We start from the raw sequence: 20211 nt of genomic DNA, 5'->3' as shown, positions 1-20211 counted from the left end.
TCCCCCTCTTCCTGAGAGCCAGGGGGCAGCCTTACTCATGTTCCTATCACTCCCCTCCCCACTCTCTCCCATAGGGTTTGGTAGGAAACAGATCCCAACACAAAGGTACTAAGTGGCCTGGCAGGTGGGTGACCTAAACCTGAAGGACTCCTCTAACCAATTCTCCTTCAGGAGGCACCACGTTAAAATCGCTGTTTTTGTTGGTTTGTTTTACAGTTCACTTATAATTACAATAACAGTAAAGGCAACAAGCAGTAAGTAGCACTTATTATGTGTCCAGCACTTTTCTATGTTTGTTACTTATTTAATTCTCAGAATAACCTATGAGGTAGGTACTATTTTGCATTCCCATTCTATGGATGAGAAAATTAAGGCCTAGAAGGATTAAATGGCCAAAGGTTACACACACCCATGGCAGAGACACTGCAGGCTCTGTTCTCCCTCAGTAACTGATCCTAACCACCTTTGCCAGGGGGCATTTTGCTTTTGATATAACCCAAATCCCTCATATTGAATCTTATGATTATTTTCTTTCCCAGGGTCAAATATACCACCACTGTTTGCTCTCATTCCAAAAAAAAACACAAGTACAATAGACAGAAATATAAGTGGAAAGCTATAGACGAATTTAGACTTTAGGGGAAAGTAGGACTATATATGGAGCTGAACTCGAGTGGCATTAGTATTTAAATAACATTTTAAAAAAACTCTTGAAAACACTTATTTTCCTCCTTCCCTCTCTCCATCTGCAGAAGTCAATTTCAACCAGCACAATTTGTACAAAGTTTTAAAACAGAGTCTAGGGTGGTTTGCATTTTATGATAACGCTGGCATCTGAAATTAAACCCAGCAGGTAAAAAATACTCCTTCATGGATCTGACTTTTAAATGACACCTCTGCACACTAAAAACACATTTTAAAGAAAAATCTCAATTTATATCAGAAGTTACTCCAGGAAGTCAATATAGGAATCAACACAAGAAGCAAAATGAAGGAAGAAACAGGAGGTGGGCTGGAAATTACATCCCAAACATGTGCAAATGTTGATGCATTAACTAGAAAATCAGTCTCTAACCAGCTCTTGCCTGGTGAAGGGGAGACTGCCCCACCTGTTAACCCAGGCATCTAAGAGTCATCTCTGAACGCCCCTTCCTCAAATCCAGCAGCCAATTCCTTGGCCGCGCTGGTCAATTTCTCCGCCTGAACGTCTACTCCAACAGTCTTGTCCCATCTGTCTTAACCAATGAAATTCACATTTATAAAGAACACTCTTGGGGCCGGCTCCATGGCCGAGTGGTTAAGTTCACGCGCTCCACTGCGGCGGCCCAGGGTTTGGTTTCTGGGCGTGGACATGGCACCGCTCGTCAGGCCACGTTGAGGCGGCATCCCACATCCCACAACTAGAAGGACCTGCAACTAAGATATACAACTGTGTACAGTGGGGGTTTGGGGAGATAAAGCAGAAAAAAAAAAAAAAAGAACATTGTATGAGCTAGAAAAATTATCATGATCTGTTAAGCCACAAAAGCACGATTCAAAGCTGAGCATAAAATGTGATTGCAAATATCCTTCAGTCCAATGTAATAAATTGTATATACATCTATAAATACCCACATACCTATAGCTATGAAAAAAGGCTTAAATGTTGAAAGTTATCTCTGGGTATAGGATATGGGTAATTTCAGTATATATTTTCATAAATTTTATGCAAGGAAGGAGCACGTATTGCTTTTATAATTAAGAAATATTTAAAAGCTTGAACTACTGTGTCTTCTTGTTATAATGCTTGCAGTTCAAAATGCCTCGGTGCAGACAGTGTAGTGTATGTGTGTCAGTTCTACTTGTCTTGCTAGATGCAATGAGTTAACATCTGTAGGATCCTAATTGGGAATACACCCTCTGGGGTGGCTGGTTACCATCTGAAAGACTCTAGTCAGAAGCCCAATTCCAAACGCCGAGCTCCAGCCATCTCTGATCAACACCAGAGGCTGTCTTTTAATTAGCGTCACGGATGTTAGAAACAATTTTTCACGGGTGTTCAGGATGTGTGGGTTGTCTAGAAACATTGCACATGAAAATGGAATAAAAATTTAAGTAACCTACAAAACAAAGAAAAAGAAAAAGTCCAAGGAACCCAACGGCCAAAACCCTTCAGAATCACTTAAGATCCCAAACTGATCGTACGGGCATATAACAGATTTGGGCCACCAATTCTAACCAGAAGAGTGGCTGAATCCTGTCAGTCACACACTGTCGCCCCAGTCTCGAGGGAATCTTTCTTGCAAGGTGCTGTCCCAGTATCTAGGAGGGCAAAGAGCTGGCCCTCACTCAGCTTACCACACAGGTCCTAGAGCAGACAGACCTCAACAGACGGTAGCTTTGTTATCATCACTATTTACATTAGTGCTAGTATCATACCCGCCTCTTGCCTTTACCCAGGCCATCCTCACACACACCCCGAACATCCTGCCATGCCTTTCCTCCTTTGCTGGAGCTCAGGAGGAGTTTCAAGTCCTCATTGCTTCTGTGGGACCTCCGGCAAGTCCAGACCTGGAACCTCCCCTTCCCTTCTAAACTCCAACAGGAGTCAGGAACACATTCCAGACCACTTAGTTGTCTTCTAATCACTTCAGGTGCATTAATCTCTCTTCATTAGACTAAAACTCCTTAAGGGCAACGGATCCAGGTCTTCTACTGTTTGTTTTAAGCCTCTGCCTGAGACCAGCATCTCAGACAAAGGTTTACACCTAGCCATCTTGATCCAAAGTGTGGTCTCCGAAGCAGCAGCAGCAGCAGCAGCAGCAGCAGCAGCTGAGATGTCAGCAGAAATGCAGACTCTCAGGCCCTACTCAGCTCCAGTGAAGCAGAATCTGCATTTTAACAAGATCCTAGGTGCCTCCAGTGCACATTACTGTTTGAGAAGCCTGCACGAACGCACTCGGTAAGTAACTGGTTAATAAACCAGGCTGGCCTCCCACCACTTCCACCTGCCCGCCTCCACCTTACCCCTGCAGGGAAGGGCCAGTGCGCCAGGGAGAACCAATCACATCCCAGACTTCCTCGATGACGTGTTTATCACAAGCAGAGTTCCTAGAAGGAAAAGTGCCTTTTTCTAATTAAAAGCATCTATGGACTAGAGGTGCCTCTGATGACCCATCCCGACATCCCAACAAAAACACTTCTCCCACGTTTGAATAATGATTGAACAGCACCAACACCACCCATGGAGGCACCATTAAACCAATCTTACAAAAGGAAAACTGAGACTAAGAGAGGCTAAGGACACTGACTTCACTGTTGGAAACTCTGGGACTCAAATTCTAGTGTTTCCTGTAAAAACAAAAAATCAGTTCTTTGCTACAGGACATGCAAGTGATGACCACTCTGTTTCTCCCAAGTCAGAGCTCAACTCCCTCAAGGGCAGGTACCTTCTCCACTTCGTTTATTGCGAGCACAGTATCTGGCGGAGAGGAGGCGATCAATAAATACCGAATGGATCAATGACTGACTATCTCAGTCATAGCCAGCAGCCTCCCTGGTTATTCATTATCAGACCAACTACTCCTGTCACACAAGCTCCAGCCCACTCAACTATGGAACCCTGTGGAACTTTCACTATGTAATTAGCAAATTCCTCTTGATCCTCAACTCCCTCTTGCTTCATTCTACCTCTTGCTCTTGTGTGAAAGGACAGCTGTCCCCTGGGCCACTGTTTTCCCCAAAGGAAAAGCCTCCCCCTACTTTCTCAAGGCAACCTACGGGCTAGGAAGTGGCTCTCCCAGTCATCGCTACGGAATCTTAATGCCTCTCCCCTCTTATGAAGACCCTGTTCCTTAGTGACTCACCATCGTTCTCTCTGTCCTTGTCGCCGTTATTCGGCAACTCCTGGTCACTCCTCTCATTCTTTGAAGACTTTAGTTCCCACCACAGATTCTGCCATCTCTCCACCACAATTCTATGACGAAAATGGCCAATTCAATATATCTGCCACCTCACACAGAGCAAGTTCACATTCTAGACATTGATGTCACCAAAAGCAGCACAACCTCCAAAATCTCAAAAGTCAACAGCAACCTCCACCCAGCCCCTTCTGTTCGCCCCCCCAGGCTGCCATTACACAAATTCTTCACTGTCTTCATGAACCCCAATCCACCGGCCTTCTTTATCACTATCCATCCAGCTCTAGATTTTCTTTATAGTCTCTCTTATTCAGCTTAGATGCCGTGGTTCATTATTATAACCTCCCTCTGCAGGCACGCACACCTCCCACCAACCTCCTTCTTTCCACTGGAAAAATCCAATGATTCGGATGAATGCAACCATACTCGCTCTCCATGCTTTACTTGGTAAGTCAAATGTTGGGGCAGGAAATCACGCCATCAGATTCATTCCCTTTAATCATTTCTGATTTCAAATGGGCAGTCAACTGCTAAGAGATGCTCCTACCTTATTCTGGCAAACTCACTCTCCTATCCTCTGAGATACTTATTTCAGACATTCCTTTTCTCCTCAAACCTCCTCTTCTCTGAATGGTAAATTCCAGGAGTGTTCCAGGATTCAGTGTGGGACCCATCTTTCCCTCTCTCCCGAGGTGAGATCGCCCATTGTAAAACGGTCTCCAGGCTGAGGACTTCCATGTTTCTCTCCAGCTCTGGCCTCTCCTGTGACCTCCAGATTCACATAAACAACAGTCTTCCTCTACCACATGCGCCTCCGCGCTCAACTCCTGAATCTCCCTTCCAAACCTGCTCTTCTCTAGATCTTTCTCACCTCCACAAAGGGCAACGTCATCTACTCCATTGCTCAAAGTAGACACCTGAGAGCCATTCTCAATTCCTCACTCACCCCCTCATCTTGTCAAATCCATGTGGATGCACACATATCCCGCCATCTTTACCTCTAAATCACGTATTCTCTCCAACAATCCATCCACTCCTCTCCAGTGTTACTGCCACACTATGAAGCCAAGCCACCATTATCTCCTGTTTGTGCCCACTGCAGGAGCCTCATAACTCAGACCACACTTGAAATTATTCACTGTTTCTCCTCAGCTCTTAAAATGAACCCCAAACTCTGCCCTGTCTATAAGGATCTACACGGCTTGACCTCTACCTATCTCTAGGACCTCATCTCTGGCCACTCTCCCTTTAATTCTGCTCTACTCCAGCCACACTGGCCCCTTCACTTATGGAATATGCCTCAGGGCCTTTGCAAGTGCAGTCCCTCTGCCTGGAAGGCTTATAGCTCCACTCTTTGCTTCACTGAGTTCCTCTCATTCTTCAAGTCTAGATCTTGAAAGCTGTCAAGCAGAAAGGTCTTCCCAGACAATTCTATGCCTAAATATCCTCCCCACCTCACTTTATCACCATGCTTTGGTTATTTCCTTCACAGTACTCATCAGATTTTGGATTTATACAATTATTTGATCAATTACTTGTTTAATGGTTGTCTCACCCACTAGACTTTAATCTCTACTTTGGCAAAAACGATGACTGCTCTATATTCAGGTATACCCAGGCACATGGGAGGCATTCACTGAATGAATGGATGGACGAAGGAAGGAATGAAGGTGCTGGGAGAGCCTCAGCCATCAGGTACCTTCCTGTCACTCTAGTGTTGTTTCAATAAGCCCTTTCTAAACAAGAGCTTGCCAACTAGCTGTCTGGCTGCACAACATCTATAATATGAGAAATAGTGTCTACACGGTGCCTCAAGTAGGTCCTTGAAGCAACGGTGTGCCCCTCGGAGACCCTTTGTTACATCTGAGGTCACTTGCAACATCCGCTTTAGTAACATCCTCTTCTTTCTCTGCTCCACGAGAGAGAACACACAAGAGGCGTGAGGCTGCTCCCTCTGGCTCTGGAGCAACCCTCCTGAAGGCCTATCCCACAGTCACTTCCTCCTTCCTTCTCTTCTCTGCACATCAGCCCCAAAGCATCTCCCTCCTGGAGGTGATCCTTTGGCTTGTCAAAGTGGCACTCCTGCTTTCTTTTTTCATTTACAGAATGGCATTTGGCCTTGGAGGCACTGTTTAAAAATTGATCATGGGAACTACAAAAGCCACATGCAATATGCTTTGGAACAAACACTGAAAACCTACGAGTTCACTGTGTTTTAAGGACTCTAAGGGTCCATTCCCGCCTACTTAGTTTGTCTTGATCCCACTGTGAAGTCAAATTCTCTTGCCGCAGGGAAACATGCCCTTTTGCCCTCGGAACCACTATGATGTCCCAGATCAAGGGCAGAGACCTCACTAGGGCCTCCGATCAGTCTTCAACCACCCATTACACACATCTCTGCCGTTAGGACATGCTACCCGCAGCCTGAGAGTTTTGCCTGCGTTGTGTCTGTTATGTTAAAAGCTACCAAGCACTAAAGGTTGTTTCAAGGGTCAAGGGAGGTCAAAGGAAATCCAAAATATGATTACACAGCAACATGAGATGCTATAGTAGCACTAATAACATTGAAATGAATTAGTCGAATTTTAGCTGCTTGAACAATCAAATTCTCAGTCTGGACACTACTGCCTCCTTGCTGAGATATCCACAAAGCAGATAGAGGGCGTCTTGGTCCATTCATGCTGGGACAACAAAAATATCATACACTGGGTGGCTTAAACAACACACATTTATCCCTCACAGTTCTCGAGGCTGGAGATCCCAAGGCCAAGGTGCCAGCAGATTTCCCGTCTGGTGAGGATCCCTCTTCCTGGTTCACAGATGGTGACCTTTTTGCTGTGTCCTCACATGGTGGAAAAGGCCAGGAAGCTCTCTGAGGTCTCTTTTCTAAGGTCACTAATCCCATTCCTGAGGGTTCCACCCTCAGGACCTAATCACCTCCCAAGGGCCCCACCTCCTAATGTCATCACACTGGGGGTCATGGATTTTAGGAGGACACGAACATTGAGTCGATAACAACGGAGGAGAGGGAACTAACAAGTAGGGGGGTGTCCTGGTCCTGCCTGGAGGTGGTGCATATTTAATAAAGGATGAACAATTAGAAAGCGAAGAACATTCAAACATCTACCAGGAGGAGCAAAATAAACCGTACTGAACACATTACTCAGTATGTTACTGCTCTATATAAAGGGAGCAATTTCCTTTCTTTACAAAGGGACTGCCCCATGAAACAAATTATATCTCAAAACTTAGCAGCAGGAAATGATTCTCTCATGAAGAACCAGTATGCCTCCTTCGATAAGACAACAGCAACTCTTACAAAACTCATCCTGTTTCCCATAGCCACCTTCAAAAACGTTTAGAATAAGAGAAGTTCATTTCAATATTTTATTTAACCTAGCATGTCTAAAAAATTAACATTTGAATATATAATCAATAAAAAATATTATTAGTGAGATATTTTACACGCTTTTTCTCATACTAAGTCTTCAAAATGCGGCGCACACCTTACATGAACAGCACATCTCAGTTTGAACTAGCCACGCTTCAAGTGCTCGAGAGCCATGATGCTGGACAACACGGGTTTACAGATTTTCTAAGCCTTCGCATCCTCCTGTTTAGGGAAGTATGTCTGGCTACAGGCTCGAGAACGGAGTTGAGGTGGAGAGCCCGGGAGCCTTTGCAGTGATGCTGGCTAGATAAATAGCCTGAGCTGGCAGCGGGAGAACTAGAGAGAACCGGATTTAACCGGATTTGACAGCACTCAGGAAAGAAGACAACATTTACTGGGCAGCTAAGACACCCAAGTACCATATTGACACTTCCACATGGCCTCGATGCAGTCAGTCTTTACAAGCAGTCTGTGCGACTCCACTTTACAGATAAGGGCACCAAGATTCAAAAGGTTAAGACACTCAAGTCACACGGCTGGGAAGAGGGGCGCTGGGGTTAACCCCAAGACTTCTGACTTCACATCCGTGCTTTCCTCAGCACGGCATTCAAGGCCCCCACAATCAGACTCCTGCCAACCTCATCACTCGAGTTCCACCCAAGTCACACCTTCCAATGCAGGACTGCCACACTTCTCTGCCTTCCTGCCTGCCGCCTCCCCTTCCTCCTGGACTATCTCCTCCCTATCTACATGTGTCTACATGGGGAGCCTTGAAAACAGTGGTTCTCTATTGGGGGATTTTGTACCACACCTGCCCCTCTGCTCAGAGACATCTGACAATATCTGGAGACATTTTTGATCGTCAAGACTGGAGAGAATGGGGTGCTTCTAGCATCTAGTGGGGAGAGGTCAGGAATGCTGATAAACGTCTTACAAGGCACAGGACAGCACCACAACACAGGATTATCTAGCCCAAAATGACCAGAGGGCTGAGGTCAAGAAACCCTGCTCTAAGTAAGGCAGGACATCTTAGGGGGCCCCTCCCCTCATTAAAGGGCTCAGAGGATGTTCCATGGGGCGCATGCCAGGAAGAACTACAAATCCACAGTCGTCAACTTCTCCTCCAAGGTCATCTCCCTCGGCCTGGAGCGCGCTGACCCGCATCCCAGGCACTCTTCTTAAGTCCCACCCCTCATACTATACCGCACAATCTGCATGCTGCCTTTTCAGGGCACAAACACAACTTTAATAGAGACGTTGATAGGCGGGCGGTGTGACCGTCACTTAGAGCACAGACTTTTCTCTGGGGCAACACAGGCAGAGAGGCAAAAAGAGGAAAAAGAATCAAGAAGCAATCAAAAATTGCCACTTACAATATTAACCTCTTTCAACAATGCCTTGCCAAACAGATCTTTCATGCAAATTGATCTTTCCTGAGGATAGACACTTTTCCTGGGGTCAGACAACAGCTCCAAGAAGGCTGACTTTTATGTTTTTCTTCTGAATGTGAAATCAGCTCAATCACATCCACAAGACTACCTGTGAAGCCACCCATTGGAGGGTTCTGGTCTTCGTTCTTTTGATTTTCATTCTGGAAAGACACGATTCAGGCAGGATTGCCTTACATTTCCATTCTGCTTAAGCAAACACTCATAAGCATTTAACAAGGGCCAATCCTGCAAAATGCACTTCAGTCTTCCCCAGTGTCAGAGGACTACGTGTCTAACTCGCAGAGTCTATTTTTCCTCCGCGTTCCAAGGCCTGGGGAGGTTTTATGTAAATACCTCTTGTGACAAATGGCAAAACAAAGGCAGCTATTTCTTTCCTTTTCTCTACCCCGTGTCATCATCCCATTCCATAAAGCACAAGTCCACTGGGCGTAGACTCTACTCCAGGCCCGGAGCTCAGGGCTGGAGACAGAGATGGATACGACACCACTCCTGCCCTTGAGGAGCCCTGTGAGAGTGGAGGGGACAGACAGACACAAACATCGTGACCATGAACACAGGACAGGACCAGGAGAGACACAGACCTCAGGAGAAAACATCCGAGCTGAGCCAAAGAGGATGGCACAATTTCAGAAGGCTGGGAAGGGACAAGAAGTCCTCCCTCGCAGAGGGAATCATGCTGCAAAGGGCAAAGTGATGCCTGGGACCAGGGGACAGCAGCCAACCACTCTTTCCAGAGTCAGGTAACGAGACTGGGATGGCCTTGAATGCTAAGTGATGGGGAACTTGAATTTCATTCTACAGCCCCTGGGGAGCTACTGAAGACTCCCGAGCAGGAATTACAGCATCTGTGTTTAAGAAAACTAACAACTCTGGGGCAGCGTGAGGACTGGGTCAGATGGAGGAGAAAGTGCAGCCCAGAGGCCAACCTGAAGGCTTCTGGTGGCAGACCTGGCTGGGGGCTGTGCCAATAGCCATGTCCTTGTTTGGGTGACATTTCTTGTTAACACAACGCTGATCCGGTCCATATGTGGGTGCCATGGAATGAATGTTTGTGTCCACCCACCCCCAACCCCAGAATTCACATGTTGAAATCCTAATCCCCAATATGATGGTACTAGGAGGTGGGGTCTTTGGGAGGAAATTAGGTCATGAGGGTGGAACCCCCATGAATGGGATCCGTGTCCTTATAAAAGGGACTCTTTCTGCCACGTGAGGATACAAGGCAAAGTCAGCAGTCTAGAAACAGGAAGAGGGCCGTCACCAGAGTCTGCCCACAATGGCACCCTGATCTCAGACTGCCGGCCTCCAGAACGGTGAGAAATAAACTCCTGTTGTTTATAAGCCACCCAGGATACAGTCCTGTGTTACAGCAGCCCAAAAGGACAGAGATGGGGGACAGCACTATGCTGAGGGATGGGACCTCTAGGTACAGGGGACAAATCCCGGCTGCTTTCAGCGGTAAGAGCAACACTCTTCGCCTTGGCCAGAGAATGGTTTGAGGATGGCCTGTGACCCAGTCCCGGTCACGAGTTGCAATGAAAAGACAAGTCATAGTGTCACCAAAGCCACAGGAGGGAGCCTGTCATGAAGGAAATTCCTCTTTTAGACAGACAGAAACATTATTTGCCTCGGGTCATAGAAAAAGTCTCTCTAAGAATAAAAAATAGAGGGCCTCCTGACTTCAAGATGCTCGAGTTACACTGTGTGATGGCTCTTGTTCAATGTTCTCCTGACTTGGGCCACATAAATATCCTTGTGATTAAACAAAAATAGCTTTTTTCCTTTTATTGAGGTGAAATTCACATAACACAAAATTAACCATTGTAACCAGCACAATTCAGTGACATTTAGTTCATTCATGATGTTGTGCAAACACCACCTTTATCTTATTCCAAAATGTTTTCATCTCTCCAAAAGAAAATCCCATAGCCATTAAGCAGTCACTCCCCATTTCCCCCCACCTCTCGCCGCTGGCAACCACCACTTTCCTTTCTGTCTCTATGGATTCACTGATTCTGGATATTTCGTATAAGCAGAATCATCCAACATGTGGCCTTTTGCGTCTGGCTTCTTTCATTTAACTTACTGTTTTGGAGGTTCAACCATGTTCTAGCATGTATGAGGATACCAGTTATTTTTATGGCTGCATAATACTCCATCGCATGGATATACCACCTTTGTTTATCCATCCATCGGCTGAGGGACATCTGGGTTGGTTCCACCTTTTGGCTATTGTGAATAGTGCTGCTATGAACACTTGTGTACAAGTACTTGTTGGAGAAGAATGGCTTTTCTTAAGGTTATCTAAATCCCTTTGCTCTATGCACATAAGGATGTATCTTTATTGTTAAGAATGATTTTAAATTCCTAGAACCTGGCCCCTGGGGAGCTCCAGCAACAGTAGCTATTGTCGCTACAGTAGCAAGTCTACTACGTGCCTGGCTCTGTGCAGGGCACTGGACAGTGTTTACATCTCATTTAACCCTCTCAGGATTCCTAAGATTTGGTACCTATCGTTATTCCGCATCCGGATGAGAAAACCACGGCTCAGTGTGGGTTCAGTAACACGCCACACGTTACACATATGGTATAGGGTAGGCTTAAACATGGTGGGAAGGCTCCCAGCATGTTATCTGGCACAGAGCAACTATACAATGAATATTAATTAATTAATCAAGTACTTAATGACAGTTTGATAATTAAAAAACAAAAGAACAGGGAGGGGGTTAAGGAGGTACATTCTCCTCTTTACTTTTTCCCTCTGGTAACTGACTGTACTTTCATGGTATAGAATGCTTAGTGGGTTACTGTATTGGTTTCCTAGGACAGCTGTAACAAAGCGCCACAAACTAGGTGGTTTAAACAGTGGCAATTTATTATCTCATAGTTCTGGAGGCTAGAAGTCCAAGATCATGGTGTGAGCTTGCTCCCTCTGAAGGCACAAGGGGATGACCTGTTCCTCCAGGACTCTCTCTGAGCTTCTGGTGGTCCTTGGCTTGTGGCAGCACTCTCCAGGCTTCACATGGCATTCTTCTTGTGTGCTTGTCTGGGTCCAAATTTCCCCTTTTATAAGGACACCGTCATATTGTATTAGGGCCCAACCTAATCCAATGTGATCTCATCCTAACTAATGACATCTGCAATGACCTATTTCCAAATAAGGACACATTCTGAGGTTCTGGGGGCTAGGACTTCAGCAGATGAATTTGGGGGGGGGGGACGGGGACAGAATTCATCCCTTCACAGTGACCTTCGCCATCATGCAAAAGTCAAGAAAAGAAACCACCACGAGGCACAGAGTCAGGAAGAGGCATCTCAGTCCCATAGGGTCAGGGGTACCCAGTCCCCAGAGGCCAAGCGTCAAAGAGCAGCAGGACTGACTCAAGGCAGCTGGAGGATGCACAGGATGGCCTGAAGCTACCACAGGGCTCGACATTCTAAACGGTACGAAAGAAAGAGCATAAAACCAGGCTTCAGGAAATCTAGTTCTCGCGATGCTCAGCCAACAACCTACTCTGTGACTTGCCTAGAAACACCTTCTCCGGGCCTCAGCAGCCAATTAAAATAAATGCGGGTTCCATCACTGATCTCTAACACCCAAAACACAGCATCTGCTTATCAGTTCCCAAATCTCTCCAGAGACATAAATCCTTCCTTTGCAGGGGTGCAGAACTATTCACGGCTTCTAACCATCTCTCATTTGCTAGCTCCAGGTTAGAACGTTCAGCTAACGTTCCTGCCACTTTCAAAGTAGAGATTAAATCTCAGGCATCGAGGCTTCTCTAAAAAAACTGCATCGTTCAGATATATCTCATTCACACACCACATTAGACAGATGCACATAAAGTAAACAGTGTAGTTAATAAGCGCTAGTTCATTAGTTGTGGGCCTGTCAGGAGCACCCAATAGCTGTGATAACACACAAAGCCGCCTCGTCTCAGAAGTCAAGCTAAACGCTTTCCATTTTTATCACCCAATTCATAACCTTGCTGTCTGGCTTTAAGAATCAATAGCCTGGTGGTTTTGGTATCCAATAAATTTGTCTTAGTTTGGACGTTTTTCATTTCCCATGCCACTTGAGGAGAGCAGGATAAGGTAAATGGCTCCTCTCATGGCATTTGTTTTTCCAAATCTATAATTTCACGCTGACATGTTCCACAAACCAGTGAAGGCAAAGAGGGAAAGAAAGCAGATATTGGAGGCCTCATCCCAAGATGAAGGAAGCTTCCAACTGGGATCATTTGGGACACCAATTTAACAAGTGTCACACGGGCAAATGTCAACTGGCCTACCAAGGGGGACCCGTCACTCACCTAGCAAAGAATTTTTATCCAGCACTTACTAAGTGCCAGACCCTGTGCTAAGGGGTTGACATGAATTATCTCATTGGTGCTCACGAGACAGCTGCCTGAAAAAAACGCCACTGTTTTATACGCAGATGCAAATAAATATACATGGTATATTTATTATTTTTATTTATATAGAACACTGAAACTGAAAAAAGAAAGCAATTCTGACTTTGTAGATAAGAGAAAGCAGTGAGAAACGTAAAAAGTAAGCACATACTTAAAGCAAATCAATATTTACATGCACAGACTCAATATCGCTGAGTTTAAGCCTAAAAACGAGGCTGGGACGGGAGTCCTCTAATCCGATACAAATTATCTGAATGGGGAAACTGAGGCTCAGACAAGGGAATGGACGTGTCCAAAGTTATCCAGAAAGCAAAGGACAAAATTTAGTCTGGACTCTGAGTCCTCAACGTCTTGCTCTGCTATTTCAGTTTTTTCTTCTTCTTTCTCTTCTTCAACATCACATCAACATTTTCCTTTTTTTTTTGAGGAAGACCAGCCCTGAGCTGACATCTGCCACCAATCCTCCTCTTTTTGCTGAGGAAGACTGGCCCTGAGCTGACATCCGTGCCCATCTTCCTCTACTTTCTATGTGGGACGCCTACCACAGCATGGCTTGCCAAGCGGTGTCATGTCTGCAACCGGGATCAGGACCGGAGAACCCTGGGCCACCGAAGCGGAATGTCCGCACTTAACCACTGTGCCACCGGGCCAGCCCCTCAACGTATATTTTTCAAAAATGTTTAATAGACCTAAATATGGAAAGATTCATGATTTGGAAGGTTTCAAGATGGGAGAGAGAGAAACCCTTCAAGAGTCTCCCAGTCCAAAACCACGGGGACAGAAAGTGTTTCCCAGGGACCTGGGGAAGAGGAAGATGGGGAGTGACTGCTAATGAGTACCCGGTTTCTTTTGGGGGGGAATGAAAATGTTCTGGAATTAAATAGTAGTGACAGTAACACAATCTTGTAAATATAGTAAATATATAAAACCATGGGCTGTAAGAACCATTGAAAGGTACACTTCCGAAGGGTGAAATTGATGGTATATGAATTATCTGCCAATTTAAAAAATAGCCAGTGACATCAGGACAGTCAGGTTAACATTGATGAGCCCCTATCAAAATAAAGAATCAAGTTAAAAAAAAAAGATTCCACCAGTCACCCTTATTTATCCTGAGCAATTTCCAGACATAAGCATGTCAGGCGGGACACTACACGGCTTTGCCTGGCTTTATCTATACAATAATCCCATGACTCAAATGCTATTGTCTCCAGTTTATAGATAAAAAACTAAGTCTCCTAAAGGTCAAGAGATTCCCTCAAGATCAGAAGGGGACCAACACCTGTCTTCTCGGTCTCCTATCACAGCACTTAGCAAAATACATTTAGTTACTTGGGCCTGGATCTCTCATCAGAGAATGAGTCCCTTGGAGCAGGGACTATGTTTTTTCAGGAAAAGAACAATTTTGGAAGAGCAGTTTGAGATTTACTGGAAAGCAGATTGGAGCCAGGGGGTGAGAAAAGAGAAAGACGGCTGAGAAACGAGAGTTTCCACGAAAGGAAGAAGAGGGTTCTACTGGACGGACTCCAGGCAGATGGGTCTGTCTGTTAATTCAATCAAGCAAATATCCACTGCGGCCCACTGGGTATGAGAAACGGTGCTTACAATCTAGCTGGGGACAGGAGATATGGTTGCTGAACAGGACAACGGCAGTGTTAGTGCCACTGCATGATTCTGACAACCCGTGCAGAGAAGGGGCTGTAAATCCCCGGGTGGCTATTGATCACCAGCCCTGCTGGAAGAAGGGATGCTGGAGGCGGATTAGAGTCTTCTTTCATCAGTGGACGAAAAAGAGGACCTCTGCACTCAAAGGAACTCTGAAGCTGGTGAAGCCAATCAATACGAACCACCAACACAACCTTTTACTTTCTTCTCCCTTCTTTTTCCTTGTGTGCGTGACAATTCACGATGACCTCCGATCCATCCTTCAGGGACCACCACCTTGGGGAAGTCAACCCAGACTGCTCTGAGCCTCCACAATGGTTCTGTTTAACTAGAAATCTTTTTCGGTTTTGTTTAACAATTGCAATAATTGTTTTACTGTCCATGATAAAACAATAGTATTACTAGTCATCATCGTAGTAACAGTAGTATTTCCTATCATCTACTGAGCAGCATCTTTGTGCCAAGCACTGTATTTTCAATGCTTTACATGCAGTGTCTTATTGAAATCCTGCCCTGTAAGTTAGGTACAGGTCGTACTAGCTCCATGTTATAGAAGAGAAAAGCCATGTGGCCAAAGTCACAGAGCCAGGAAGCGACAGAGCAAGAACGTAAACTCAGCCATGTAACTCCAGAACGTTATTGGCCACCACACCTCCCGATGACACGGTGGGGACCTGTGGCAGATAACTAAATAATTTCTGAATTTTCTTCTAAATTTGAGAGAACAGAAATTGGAGGTAAAGAGGTCTAAGGCCCTAATTTACTTTTTAAACTACTTCAGAGGTTAGGTACTCCAACGCAAGATTAAATAATATGTTGAGAGGTTACAATGAAAGTGATATTCTACCCTCAGAGAAGTCTGTCCTGCTGCTTTCAGGAGACAGTTGCAGGTACTAATCAGCATAAAACGAACCTTTATTTATAGATTGGATATAGATATTTAGATACACAGATATATATACACACTATTATATACATACACGCATATATGCATACATATGCATATATAGTTTATATTTACACAAACTGTATATGCTATATACTACATATTTATATACAGTGTACATACTATATATAATGTATATACAGTGTCTATACACACACACTATATATACACACACACCATTCATTTTACGAATTAAGAAAATGGACATACAGAGATGTTAAATAACCCAATAAAGTCTTCTGATGAGTAATTGGTCAAACCGTATCTCGCGCACCCATCTTCTAGCATTCTTTCTAAGACACCACGTCAGTTCATTCTAGAACGGCTGCCGTGCGTGAGGTCCAGCAGGCCAACGACTAACACGACGGAAGTAACCAAGACAAGAAATCCAGTGCTTCCTTTCTACAAACCTCTGAGAAGTTTAAAAAGAAAAAAAACCTCTAAAACCCACATGTACTGACCACAGAGCCAGGTGGAAAAGAAAAAACACACACCCCGATTTGTCCTCATTTACAAATACTTTTAAGCTATTTGTCAAACAAAATGAGCCTGTCTGCCAGACGAGATCCCAATTTTCTAAGTTCATTAGTGGCTGATGAACAAAAGGGTCACTCTGGTGATTTCATAATTTGGCCCTCACTCTTGTCAAAGCCACTTAAAAAAAAAAAACCCAAGCTGTCAGGAGAGAAAGGAAATGCTATTTGATTCCATTTGTGCGCTATTTCCGTGCAAACAAGGAGCAGACATTTACAGCCAGGCTGTATTCAGTCTCCTGACCAGGGCGGGATGGTGAAAGAAAGGAAAGGAAAGAGAATAGCAAGGAACGTTGAAAATGTGTGCGTGGGAAGCCACAGGCGATATTAAATGGCCTGGAGGCCAACTCTGACAGCCTCTTTTTTACTTTATGTTTTTAATCCTATAGGTAGGAAAAACGTGCTTTTAAACGGTAAGACTCAAGATCGTTAGGAAACGAGGAATTCCTCAAGAAGCCCATTGTCTTGGGCTTAAGTACGGCGCATTATTCAGATGCTCGGAAGGTGGCTTTCCAAGTTCTAATAAGGCCCTCATTAGGAGGGAAATTTGATTTTTTCCTATCATATTCATTTTATAATGCAAAGGAACACCAAGGATCTTATTCAAGCGTATTAACTGGAATAGTAAAGCATCCCCAATGTATTTCTCTCCAGATTGCCCCACCATGAGCCATCCAGGTAAGATTCAATATTACTACTCCATAGCCAAAGGGCATTTCTCCCATTCAGTCACAGCTGCAGCCCTTGGAATTCCACTTCAGGCTCTGCAGAGCTGGGAGAAGTCACCTAGGAAAGGACGGATTCTTTTTTTCCAGGAGATAGGAAATGGAATGAAATATTCTGACCTTATCAAGAGGCACCATGGAGGGAGGTCAGAGGTCCAACTCTCTCCCCACTGCCTCCAGAGAGTCTCTGAGCATTCTCCTCCTTCCAGATCCTTCTCTCCTTTATCCCTTAACATTCCCTTCAGGTCTCCGCACAATTCTCACCTCTTCATGGAATACCCTTCTTCCTAGCACTTACTACCTTTACGATGTAGACTTATTTGCAAGGTTATTTTATTACTGTCTTTCCTCCCCTTCATGAGGGCGGGGTCTTGCTTCTTTCTAAGTAAAATAAATAGCACCCTCTACTTTCAACTAATGGCTAACATTAATTTTACCCAATTTTAAACAGAAACTAAAGAAGATCTTTGAAACTCCTGACTTACTGGTCAACTCAAACCTCTAGATAAGTGCTAGAGAAGCAAATTTCAGGGAATAAAAAACCACTAGGCAGGCTGGTGAACCTAATCCAAGAGGTGATGTTGTTCATCCTTAGCAAGAAGTGATTAGTGCAGGTAGGGGCTGATCAGGGTGCTTTTCTTCTTCTTCTTTTTTTGGTGAGGAAGATTTGCCCTGAACGAACATCCATTGCCGATCTTTTTTTTTTTTTTTGCTCAAGGAAGATTAGCCCTGAGCTAACATCTGTGCCAGTCTTCCTCTACTTCGTATGTGGGATGCCTCCACAGCACAGCTGATGAGTGGAGTAGGTCCACGCCTGGAATCCGAAGCTGCAAACCCGGGCCACCAAAGCCAAGTGCGTGGACCTTTAACCACTGAGCCATGGGGCAGGCCCCAATCAGAGCATTGTTTTCTATGATCTTTCTAAAGACAGATCTCCATGGTTAAATCTCTGTATTCTGAAAAGTCTTAATTTCTGGAATTTCAGACATCCACATTTGACACCAGATATAAAATAATGTACATTTCAAAACCAAATAAAAGCAATTTTATGACCAGCCTTTTGGAACAGCCTTCCTCTGAATTATCTGCCAGGTCAACTCCTAATTGTCCTTCCAGGCCCCACTCAATGGTCACCTCCTCTGTGAAGCCTTCTCCATGAGGCAGTGCTCAGTTCCATCAGAGTGAAAAAAATCAAGTATTTAATTTCATTTTTGAAACTCTTCATATGTCAGTTCAAAAGGACTTAGTGAGAAAGTTACTTCCTCCCTTTTTCCCCCCAGTATGATGCTAGTATACCCTTATAGCTCTTGAACACTTGACAAAGGAACTGAGAACTCCCAGTCAGAAAGCTTGCGGCTGGCGGCAGCATCCAGCCAGAGTTTTACATAGTTCAGCTCCTTTGGTTAACTGCTACTTATGGAGAGTGGTCCACTTTTCTTATTACCATAACGTAATTATGTAAATAACATGGTCTTAAGAAGGAAGATGTGGCCAAACACTGAAGAGGAAGATGGGAATGACAGAGCTTACGAAGCCTTGCCCAATTACGGTAACTTGGCAGAGCAGCCGCTCAATAACTATTGAGAAACAGAGACTCAGCACCTAAGCTGAATGGAGCAAGGATACAGCAGGAATTTAAAGCACGTCTTCTTACTCTGAGTCCAAAACATTTTCATCTTCGCAACTCTATACCAAACTATTTCAAAAGCCAATAAATACTTGTTAAGTGAATAAAAAGAAAGCTAAGAAGGTTCTTTCCCTTGATGTATTTATAACTCCGCAGAAATACTTACAATTCATACCAGCCAGAGATTTCCATCTATGTTTTTGCCTTCCAAAATATGATGAAAGGCCAGGGGATGCTTTTGTGGAAGTTTAACTTTATCCTGCCCGTCATGAAGCCTGAAAACCTCTACATCCAGAGGACTTACTAATCTGACACGCCAACTTCCTAAGTTCAGCAAAATAGAAGATATAATTGACAGGTATTTCCAAAAGCTGTTTTGAACTTTTTTTTCATAGCAATACATATCCAGGATATTTATTTAGAATATTTCAGAAATTTCAATCCTCATTTCTCTTGCTTTAAAATGCCCACAGGTATGTGTCCTTTCAAGGTGAACATCGGGTAAAAATGCTACGAAAAACACACGCGGTAACTTTTCTTTTTCCACACCACAAAGCACACTTCCTGAAGAGAACACAAAGGAAAGAGCTCTGTTTTATAACTGGTAAAAGCTACAAAGACAAGACTTTTAAATGAAGAACCTTTTCTAGAAGTAAGTGAGAAAAGCTCATGCGTGATGAGACAAACAGTCCAAATTAAAAAGTCTGTGTGCTCCAGACTGAAGAGGCTGTAGCCACCTTCAGACTCGCACCCGGGAATTGAGGTGTGGCGAGGACGGTCACGATGGCCAGGACGGTCACCGGCACTGGGGAGGACGAACAACGAACAGCGGCTGCAAGAACCGCACAGGCATGTGGTCTGGAGCCATTTACCCTACGGGCAAAGTGTCCTTTCCACCTTACTGACTCCCGTGGCCCACAGCACGGCACAAGGGTGACAGGAGCCACGGGAGGAAAAGTTTAAGTAGCAGTCTTTTCCGTTTGCAAAGGGGGGAAACGCAAGCGTAGAACATTTTCCACAACACCATCATACGCTTTTGTTTTTATTTTTGGAAATTTTGCTGCTTGAAGGGAAAAGTGTCCTTTCATCTGGAAAGTCACCTGTCTGGAACATTTTCTTGCTAACGATGCTTCTCATTATCCTCTTGGGCATTTTATGGGCAAATTTCTAAAAGAATAATGCTGCTAAGTAGCATTATCATTAGCATATTATTATTAGCACAATATGCTAATAATATTAATATTATTAATATATTTGTTGTATTAATAATTATTAATATATTATCAGAGCAATATTAGGAGCATATTATTTTTCTAATAATAATGACAGATAATTATATGGAAAGCATTATGGACTTCCATCTGGAAGCTAAGCCAAAAGCTTACTACTACTATTACCACTAGCACTCCTACGACTAGTACTCCTACCATTACTACCAGCTCTCATACTAGTAGTACTCCTACGATTACTACCAGCATTCATACTACTAGTATTCTTACTATTACTACCAGTGCTCATACTACTAGTACTCCTATTACTGCTCCCTGCATTAGTACTAC

The 20211-nt window shown here is 44.3% G+C and overlaps 1 protein-coding gene across 10 annotated transcripts in view; it reads right to left on the bottom strand.

The window, feature by feature from the left end:
• The window catches only part of LARGE1 (LARGE xylosyl- and glucuronyltransferase 1), a 534909-nt gene that overhangs the window by 401208 nt on the left and 113490 nt on the right, over nt 1–20211 (bottom strand). For 2 of the 10 annotated variants that reach the window (XM_046646634.1, XM_046646625.1), the window contains exon 2: nt 3007–3090. The exons of 7 other annotated variants lie outside the window; for them this stretch is intronic. In XM_046646634.1, coding sequence (XP_046502590.1) covers nt 3007–3090 — 84 coding nt within the window. Of the gene's footprint in view, nt 1–3006; nt 3091–3845; nt 3956–20211 lie in introns of those variants that run through there. One more of the 10 variants, XM_046646631.1, reaches the window with a different exon arrangement.

This window comes from Equus quagga, chromosome 19 (assembly GCF_021613505.1).
Source record: "Equus quagga isolate Etosha38 chromosome 19, UCLA_HA_Equagga_1.0, whole genome shotgun sequence".
NCBI lineage: Eukaryota > Metazoa > Chordata > Mammalia > Perissodactyla > Equidae > Equus > Equus quagga.
The sequence above is the reverse complement of the archived record's forward strand: the minus strand, read 5'-3'. Positions and strand labels throughout refer to the sequence as shown.